Below are 10,786 nucleotides of genomic sequence, written 5' to 3' on the forward strand. Positions count from 1 at the left end.
TAGACCTGTGCCAAAAGGGTCTAAAGAGAAGATTGCTTACATTTTTCTGGGATAAATTGTACAACATTTAATGACAATAGTACTGAAGTAGTAAATTATTATCATCCTACATTCATGATTCTTTCCTTAGAGTTATACTATATCGACTACAGAACTAATCACACATCCTGTAAAACAGGTCTGAAATATTGGAGTTTCTTTATATGTTGGTATTCTTCCATCTTGTGTCTTGAAGGGTCCCAGAATGTAGTTCCGTGTTTGCATCCCAATCATAGGAAAGAAGCGCATCCATTAATAGTGAAAATAATCTTTTTTTAAAATCGGATCTTTATATTTGATTAAAGAATTACCATCAAATAGCAAACAGTACATTTTATTTATATTGTCGAAAAAGCACAGTCAAACAATACACACAAATTTACAGATTAGTACAGGACGAATGCACAACTGAAGGCCCTTTTTCATCATACAACGATCTGCTAATCCACTGTTCATTGTATACTGATAAACTACTGAGTATAGATCCTCCTATCCACGCAGCGAACTTCCTCTCAGGTGGAGCTATTATACCTACTTTTACTAACTTCGGGAACAGTTCTACCAATTCCCTTCTGAGTCTATTAACAAACCCTTCGAACATGGTACTTCCACCAGATAATACGATATTGGATATCAAAGGTTTCCTTGTGTCAATATCGCATTTCATTATAGAACTATACACTACTCTTTGAATACTTATCATTTCATCTTTACCAAGCAACATTGAGTCAAATAGAATTTCGGGACACGTTACTTGTTCTTCTCCAATATGTAACACATGGCCATCGGGAAGTTCGAATGTTTTTTGTTTCATATTCGGGGCACTGTAATAGGAATATTCTAATCGCTCTAGTGATACGTGGCATGTCTTCTCCTTCACTTCTTTGGCGATTTCTTTGCCAGCCGTTGTACCCCAATAAAATTCAGGCACATACTTTAATAGATATTCGGTTAAATCTTCACCACCGAAATTATGTCGAATGACCCCATTGAACAAAATAAAACCTTCATATACAGGAATTGTATGGGTAACACCTTCGCCACAATCAACAGCTACGCCAGTCGTCTTACCTTGAGCGTATAGTGAAAGGATTCCAGGTATCTCAAAGCTAACAGCTGGCGCATCGTATGATTCAAACATAACTTCAGCCATTTTTTGCCTGTTCTTTTTCGGATTGAAAGGAGGTTCTGTGAGTAGAATAGGATGTTCGTCTGGGAGAACATTCAACTCTTGGAAAACATGTTCCCACAACTTCTCCATCTCTTCCCAATTGTTAATAACACCTCGAGTGATGGTGTTCTTGAGATTGAGCACTCCTCGATGAGTTTGTGCGCCGTCTCCAATGAAGGTGTGAGAAGGTCCAACAGTAGGAATTGCTTTCTGGTATTTAGGCATGCCAATAAGAGATGAAATGTAAACACTTGGTACCATTTCGCCAGCTAATCCCGCTTTAATGGTACTAGAACCATTGTCTATAACAATTGGATGACCAAACGGATTGTTGTCCATTGTAATCTGAAACGATATATTATTACTGAAATCTTGTCATCAAAAGAGGAATATTAGATTTTTATCTTATCAAAAAATACAATTTTAATTTACACGTAATCATATTTTTATTTGTTACGGATTTTTTAGTCCAGTATGTACATTTTTGTGTAGTGCAAACGGTATTTTGGAATGAGGAATAGGAATGAAGCTTTTGTTGAAGAATCGAAAATTAATATATTATTAAACTTTAAAAGTGTGAAGAACATGGGATGAAAATAAAATCAATTGTAATTGAAAATAACCACTAAAAAGTCTGTTAAAAATAATGTTTTAATAAATAGATATATGATCATAGATATGCAGCGCACTCCTCGATACAATTTTTCATTTGCATAGCGCTTCTATGATTTTGTGTAGTAAACAGTGATGCTCTACCGCTTTTACGTCAGTGTTTTAAAAAGCGGTATAACGTCGCAGTTTTCTACACAAAATCCTAGAAGTGATATACAAACAAAAATTGTATCGCGAAATGCGATGCACGTATCTATGATCATATTTTATTACCACGCTGAGATACTTTTATGATAGAACAATTATATTATTGATTTTGTTTTGTAACAGAATGATTTCTTCTGATCTTACGGGTTGAATAATGAATGCCCTCAAGAGAACAACGTTTTCCCTTTGGTGCCTTTTAGATTCTCGGTGACAAATCAAACCAATACGGATCATCACACACCATATTAGTAATGACCTGCTGTGAAACTGATGAAAGCGAAATCATATGTCCTATGACAGTTTATTGCATCTGAAAATGAAGTGTCTCAATAGGCTTTTGAAATGCAAGACCTCAACGTATTTTTCGCAAATGAGGTCACTTGGAAAAACAGAATACTTGCTCCCTTTTTTGCCTTTGTATTTTTTAAAAGTTGTTCCAGCTCTGCTAAGGAGAGCACATTGACAAAAATCCCTTCTCCGGACAGCGGCATGTTGTACAAATATGCGGAATCTAATTGCTTACTACAGAAATCAGTATGAAGCATACGTTATTCGTATGCTACATAAGCACTGCCCTTAGATGTTACATCATGCCGTTGCAGGATGTCTGATATCTAACAGTCTTCCTTATATTACATACATGTATATATGTTATTTTCGTAAAGTCTATTTGTATGCGAGATCCTGACCGTCTATATTGTTTCATACGGACAGAAGGTACAGATGGAACACTTATACAGAAAGTATTATGAAACATGTGTTTTCAGTTATACCTTTGCTGTACATTAAGTCCAAAAACTACAGGATTTACAAATGTAACATACGATTTTACGTACGCTACATACATTTTTTACTCAGTGCATAAATGACAAATCCACTTGTTTGATAGCATGAATCAGAAATATTTTTGCTATGCTTTCCTTGTTTTCCAATGAAATGAAAGAAAAATGGCATTCGACTTAGAATATTGAAAAATATAGAAAGAAAAAAAAACGAACGGAATTTGCCTAACATTTGCTACAACGTGAGTAGGTGAACATATGTGTGTGAAATTACATTACTGTTTATTTTTCTTTCTTGGTATTTTGTTTTTCATAAACAATGAGGGTTCAGTTCGTGGAATACGTAATTTTCAATTCCTCATTTCCACACGTCAGTGCGGATACATCACTTAAAGAACATCTCCATATAGATAAATTCATGACCAGTTATATTTTTAGACAATCTGCAGAATTTCTCTCGTTAATTTCCTTATTTTCCTTTCTTGCGCCATACAAAGAAAATTTGTATTTTATTTCATAAACACTTGAAACAGTAACACATATACATACTGTTACCACCACCACCATCAATAATAATAATAATAATAATAATAATAATAATAATAATAATAATAATAATAATATTCTTTTCTTCGTTCCGAAACATTTATATAAAACTCATAAATTGTTCTGCAAGTTTAAATTTGTTTAGCAATTTGCTATACAAAACCCAAAGTCTAAAAATGCTGATTTATATTCAACGTCCCAAGTTATACTCGTTAGGTTATGGGAGACGATGATTAAAGCAAGTGAATGATAATGGAAGAATTGGTGGAATGAGAAAGTGGGAGTAAACGGGTGTACCCTGAGAAAACCCACGAGAACGATGTGCACCACAAATTTACTTGGCCGTGAATCGAACCAGGGATCCCACGAACTAGATGTAAGCGCTCTACCATTGAGCCACCATGGTTCTCGCTGAACTTAAATAAAAAAATCTGACATTCTATTTTAAGCCTATAGAAAAGTCCCGGATTGACTTGAACGCTCTTCATACTTACTATTGTCCGCATCTATACGGTTTTTATTTAAGCTTTCGCCTCTCAACGAAGTTTGAATATGTGATTATAGACAAACCAACTGTAAACGAGCACGCTAGCTAAAGAGATCCTCAGTAAAGAAATCAAGTTATTAGTTTTTTTTTTTTCTTGATTGTGTGGGGTATTATAGCGCATGAGTATGTCTGAGTCTTCGGAGTATGCGTGTAAAGTATGACGATAATTGAGTGAAATGAAAAGAAAAAAATAGTATAATCAGGAAAGAGAACAAAAATACAAGACCTAGAGAAAAGAAAAGTAAACAGATTTGCTTCTGTTTGAGACGAAATTGTACCCATGAAGATATTATAGATACAAGTACTGCTAAAGAATACGATTAATTTAATTAGACGTGTTAATGGAAACGAAACCGAGAATGTTTTAAATTCCGGTTTCGGAATCTAAATAAACGTCTTATTTCGGCGTGGTTTGATAACAGAGCCAAATTATATTGCAATATATTACCAAATTACATTCGGTTGTGTCAACAAAACAAAAACTATAATTCTGTATAATTCAATGTTGTTTGTTGAAGCTTATCTAGGGTCCCGTTTCAATATCGAGGCTAGATGAGGTGTGGACCTATAGCTTAAGGTGGAATCCGATCCACTACGATATGTTCAAATGTCATTGCTTTCCCACCAGGAATCGAACTCGGGACCAATAGCCATGTTAATCATTAGACAAGCGGGGAGGGCTCTTTGTGTTTCAAGAAAACCATTGAAATACATTTCAACACAATCAGTTGCAAACATCATTTAGCTCAAGATCGTCAAAAGCTGCAAGCAAAGTTGAGCAACCGTGAAAAGATAATTCAGGGAAATCACCTACAGTGATTATGTTACAAAGCCTGTTTCTGTTTTCTCCTGAAATTTCACTTCCATATCGTTTCCGGTTTCGAAACTAGAGCCAAGGGCCCAAAACCAAATTTTCTCGGAAAACTGGTTTCTTTATCGAGTCCGAAACTGTTTTTATTACAAAATGTCTTTCAGTTACACTGTCGGAATCGTTTTCCCTTTAAAGACTGTTCCGAGAATTCATTTATTCATTTAGGTTCTGTTATTACATCTATTACCAATCCTGATCTTAATAGATGCACTGAAGAAGGGTATTCGAAGAGAGAATGGGGCCGGAGAGAAGCCCAAGAGTTGCTGCTCCTATTTATGAAGATAGATAGAGATAGAGAGACATAGAGAGAGAGAGAGAGAGAGAGAAATGGACCAGTAGTTGTTTCACAATCAGTAATTACGTAAGGAACTTGAATGAAATTCTTAACCCTAGTGTATAACAGATCAACTGTTCTGTGCAAGAGAAAGAGGAGATTAAAGTGTGTGACAGAATTGATTACGTGTGCCCTAGGCGAAGAAAATCAAGACTGTACTGCAACATTACTATGTAGCTAAGCAGAAGTACTGTAGCGAGAGCAGGTGTCAGATAAACTGAGGTAGATGTATACAAAGATGTGGCAAAGCCGCAACCCTCTCATTTCCTAACAGCGTTTAAGGGGACCCTACCACAGCGAAATTAAAATACCGCTAAATTTACAGTACTTATGTGATATCTTCAAATAGATAAAAGATAATCAAAAAGTGGAACAAGTGCTCGCTAGACAATATTATTTTACATGAGATACCGTTATCACGACTCACTTATCTGCTTTCGATTACCAACCATTTAGAAAATCGGCATTTATTTTCGCGTTTTGAAATGGCTGCAAACGGAAAGCTACTAGGTGACTCGTGATAACGGTACCTCATGCACAATAATATTGTCTAGGGAGCTCTTGTTCTACATTTCGATTATCTTTTATCTATTTGAAGATATCATATAATTACTCTAAAATTAGCGGTATTTTAATTTCGTAGTGATGAGGCCTCTTAAAGGGGACTGAAGCCCTGCCTTCAGACGTCAAACGCTGTCTCTTGGCATAGAATTGTATCATAACAGTAAGATACTTGTAATCAGTGGCGTATTTAGAATCTTGTTACTGGGGAGTCTTGATAACCTGTAAGAAACATTTGTGTTGTACGCATAATACCCCCCAAAATAATGAAATTATTTCGGAGGGGGCTTGAGCCCGATAGCCACCCCTAAATACGCCATTGCTTGTAATGGTTATGATTTAAAGACTTCTCTGACTTTGAATACTTTAGTTTAACAAAAAAGAATGACATTATTGCTCATGGATTGTAGAAATAGCATCCAATGCTTTACTTGGAGGGATTATTCTGACATTTACTCGAGTACCAAGTAAAACCATCGAAAGCATGCACCTGTAATTGAACATGGAACCTCCTGATCGCCTGTCTAATTGATTAGTATCACCTGTGAACGTGAGCAAAATTAGTACTTATTAAAGGAGACATTTATGATCAGAATACGCTATTCTTTAACCGATAATGAAGTAAATTTCAAAAAGAATAGTTTAGCCTAGCCTAAGCAAATTCACATTTGAGGCAATTAGAATAGTAACCAAACTAAAATGGAAACTTAACATAACCTACCCTAAATTTGACATTTTTATGTTGTCATTAATGGTTTGGACCTCTTTTGTAAAATAAAAGCCTCAGCTACAATTTACAAAAAATGTTTGAATTAAAGACGTTATATAGAAACTGTGTATGTATCGGTTTACTGCAACATTCACTTATTTGAAGCTTTACATTTGGGTTAAGTTCCAAAGTTGGGCGTCCGTTTCCAGCAAAATTTTTAAAATTTACAGGAAAGATATGGATAATTTGATCGTTTGTGTGCTTAATAATATATAAGGGTCTCGAAAATCTGTTTATTTCTTATATATAAGCGGTTATAAACTTGGGACTATACGGCGAGCGGAGGGAACTACTTGGCGCAAGGTAACCAAACAGTTGCATTGTGGGAAAGTAACAAGCATTTATGTTATCAATATGGCGAATGTGCAAGGGCAATGAACTAACAGTTTTAACATTTGTGAAGCAATACGTTGATAACGATCAAAATCTTTTAAAAGTTTGTGAAGAGCACGAATTCATGAACCTAATAACAAATTGCAGAAAGTGTAGAAAGGAGATAACAGCGAAAAAACGTGGCGAAAGCGGACGCCCAACTTCGGAATAAATGCCTTACAGTTTAATACTTAGCCTAGTAATGCTTCAATTTTTGTCGGGCTTATATTAGGTATACTTAAGGTTTTTATATAGAACGTATAAGTAGATTACTCTCTTCTCATGTTTGAGATCTGTGAACAAATAGTCTTGTAAAATTTCACAGTGTCGTTTAGTAAACACAATTTCTTTTCTTCTTCATACTTTTGTCTCAAGAAATTGACATACGCTGTTCATCTGTTTAGTATATGTGTTACAGAATTTGTTGTAATATTTTTTTTTAAATGATAAATTTATAATGAATTCACATGAAAAAGTAATATGTTGTGTTTAATAGAATAATTATGAATATTAAAATTAATTTGTACATTTTAGAGAGACTTTGGTTTACCAAAACTTCTTTATTTATTTACGCTTCTGTCCGTCCGTCCATCTGGGCTAGAAAAAAAATTTGTCCGTCCGGAAGACAAAAGACTACTTAATGAATCATTATGAACTTTGGCCAGGATACAGACAGTGACGGATCTAGAACGTAAACACTGGGGGGAGAGAGGCTGCCAGAACCCAAACTATGATAGGCATATGATGAGTTCACTATAAACTTTCAAAAATACATAAATAATAACTTAAAGTTTTTTTGCCACCCAAAAAACTGGTTGTCTAGCTCCCCCTACTTTGGGCTAGATCCGCCACTGGATATAGAGGGTGAAAACAAAATATCGAGTCCATTGATGGAGATGATTCATCCACCGGAAGTGGTAGAAATAAACCATTTCTGGTTTTAACATTGATCAGCATAGAGCATAAACAGTGATGGATAGCGAGAAGGGGTTTCCTGTAATCGATTAAGCGTCCCAAGAATATATTTCTTCTTCATCCTTAACTCTCTACTAGAACCGGAAGTGTTAGAAATAAAATACAACTTCCGGTTTAATATTGGTCTACACAGAGCAAAAACGATAAGATGTAGTGAGAAGCGGTGTTTTGGAATCGATTTTGCGTTCTAGGAATACATTCCATTTTCTCTCTTAAGCCTCTATTCAAACCTGAAGTTGCAGAAATCAACCACTTCCGGTTTTAATGTTGATCACTATAGAGGAAAACTGGTAATAGATAGCGAGGAGTGGTTTTCTGCAAACAATTAAGCGTCACAAGAATATATTCCATCTTTAATTTAATTCCTCTACCAAAACCGGAAGTGACAGAAATCCATTACAACTTCCGGTTTAATATTGCTTTACATAGAGCAAAAACGAGTGGTTCTTTAGTTCGCATTTTTTGCCACGGATGAAGGCATTTTGGCTGCACTATAGTCACATTCTTCCACTGTTCAAAATCCTGATTGGCTAGTGGAGTTTCACTCCCTCGGTTACATAGGTATGGTCAGTAACAAACTTTTTTTTAATGAAATGTAAGTTTTCGGGGCTAAACTGGAGATGCCTTATCAAGCTGTTATTTCTCTTTGTTCTTTAAATGCTTTGGGAAATCAATGATTATAAATGTTAATATGTTTAGCAAGGTTCCCATTGTTGTTTCCTCAAAGTATACGCGGAGAAAGAAGATAGCCATTTTTCCAATTGGCAGTAGAGCACAAACCTAGACAGTTCAACTAAGGCGCATGCACACGTGCAGTATCTCTGCTATTTTATTAAGCACATTTACTTGTAGTATTATTAACTAATATATAGTATTATTAACTATTATAATAATATCTTGTAGTTGGCACTCGTAACGCTACCTTATAGTTCTGGTCCTCAGTTATTTTGCGAAGCAGTACGTGAATTAGCAGCAACTAGTATGCTTTAATTACACGAGACTTTGTTTATGAATACAGGGTGGTTCTTTATAGGGTTTACAACTTTAATCAGTTATAATTCTTTATTAGAAACACATACAGACTTCATTTATATGTCATTATACTGCAAAACACTTCAAGTTTTTTTTCCTGACAAATCCATTAGGGCTCAATGTGTTCACCTGCGGTCATCCTGGACACATCCCAACGAAAGTCTATTTCCTGCCAAACAGTAGCCAGCATTTCGGGGGTAACCTGTTGTGATGCGGTGTTTCAGTTCATTATCAGGTATGGGAGGGGAATACACCTTATCTTTCACAAACTCCCACAGAAAGAAGTCAAGTGGCGCGTAATCTGTAGACCGTGGCGGTCAGGTAATTGGTCCACCACGACTTATCACTTATCTGGGAAATGCTGTTGAAGAAATTCATTTACGTTTATCAGGTAGTGCGGCGGGGCGCCATCTTGTTGCCACCATAAGCGGCCATCGTGGTCATCTTCATCTAACATGAAACAAGGAAGTTTTGGAGCATGTCAAGATAGGCGATGCCGGTAATGGTGCTCTCAGCAAAGAATGGTCCATATACTTTTGTTCTGGAAACAGCGTAAAATACATTCACTTTGGGGCTGTCACGATCCAGCTGTACGTGCGCATGTGGATTTTCCATGCCCCAAATACGACAATTGTGTATGTTGACTCGGCCGGAAAGATGAAAAGTTGATTCGTCACTGAATACCACGTTGTTCAAGAAGGACTCATCACCACTAATGCGATCCAAAATGGTGATACAGAGTTCATGTCAAGTATGTTTATCCGCTTCACTCAGTGCTTGAACCAAGGACAGTCTATATGGTTTCATGGACAAACATCTACGCAATACACGAAAAACAGTGGTCCGAAGGATGACAATTTCTTGTGATGAACGTCGTATAGATTTTCGAGGGTTGCGGACAAAATTCTCCCTAAATGCATCGTCAGTCACGAGTGAGCGCCCTGGAACCTTTGTATGTCGCACAGAACAACTTGTTTTAACAATTGTCTGGTGCCATTTGTACACTGTTGATCTGCTGGATGGTTTCTTGCCATATTGTGTGCAAAACTTACGCTGTACACTCGTTGCTGACTTCATTTCTTCAAACCAAAACATGCACTTAGCTCTTTCCGCACAAGTGTAAATCTCAATTTTTAACGACTGACCGGTGGCGTTACGTGTGGTCAACTCCGCAATTACTCACTACGTGAGGCAAACTTGAAGTGTTTTGCAGTATAATGACATATAAACCAAGTCTGCATGTGGTTCCAATATAGAATTGGATTGAAGTTGTAAACCCTATAAAGAATCACTATACATTTGGAAGTAATTCATGGAACAGACAATAATGCCTCGGTGCAGTTTTCCAGATATACACGCTTCTCCGAACCTCTCGGTCAGCGTGGGTTTTCAGCTATGTGAAACAAAATCAAGCCAGATAAAACATTACTCCACTATAGTGCACATTAGAAAGACAAAAATAATGATCAAAAATTAAATATACTCACTCAAACTTTGTCCCAGCTTTCACCAAGTTCACCTTTTGTATCGCTGAATTAAAGTTGTCACATATCTCTTCTAAATGATACAAAATACTTATAAAATTTTGCTATTATGACAACGATGCGAAAGACATCAAGAAAAGAATATGAACAATGGTAGCATCCGTTTTTTTTCAAATAATATATATTTACATAGTTTACTTTTTTCTTTTCATTTTCAAATTTTATTAGTTGCCTAGGAGACGCTGAAATACAACGATTTGTTCTAACCAGTTGAGCATTAAAGTTGTTCTGGACATATCATTGTTTAAAACCATGAAAACTATTTTACAACACTAGGTAGAGGATTAACAATGGTGGTATGGAATAATAGTTTGCTAGGTCATATCCGTATTCTAGTTCTAGTTCTAGTTATCTTCCTTTTGGGAGATTTATAAAGTAAGTCCCGGCCTTATAGCCCAGTGGACTGCTTCACTAAATTTGTTTT

At 36.0% G+C, this 10,786-nt stretch overlaps 1 protein-coding gene across 2 annotated transcripts; it reads right to left on the reverse strand.

Moving 5' to 3' along the window:
* Window positions 1–357: 357 nt before the first annotated feature.
* On the reverse strand, window positions 358–10,573 carry LOC145674999 (actin-2-like). Of its 2 annotated transcripts, none has more exons than XM_081745344.1 (2): window positions 10,306–10,573; window positions 358–1,555 (listed from the first exon to the last, which is right to left on the reverse strand). In XM_081745344.1, the coding sequence occupies exon 2, from the start codon at window positions 1,547–1,549 to the stop codon at window positions 419–421; it is 1,131 nt and encodes a 376-aa protein (XP_081601470.1). In that variant the 5' UTR covers window positions 1,550–1,555; window positions 10,306–10,573; the 3' UTR covers window positions 358–418. The 2 variants fall into 2 exon arrangements, with proteins under 2 accessions (XP_081601470.1, XP_081601471.1); XM_081745345.1 differs by lacking the exon at window positions 10,306–10,573 and adding an exon at window positions 7,085–7,205.
* Between the last annotated feature and the right edge of the window lie 213 nt (window positions 10,574–10,786).

The sequence above is a fragment of the Thermobia domestica genome, chromosome 18, assembly GCF_964235325.1.
Source record: "Thermobia domestica chromosome 18, izTheDome1.hap1.1, whole genome shotgun sequence".
NCBI lineage: Eukaryota > Metazoa > Arthropoda > Insecta > Zygentoma > Lepismatidae > Thermobia > Thermobia domestica.

Coding starts and splice junctions, on each gene's coding strand:
- LOC145674999 (XM_081745344.1), bottom strand. CDS start 1,549: ATGGACAACAATCCGTTTGGTCATCCAATTGTTATAGACAATGGTTCT.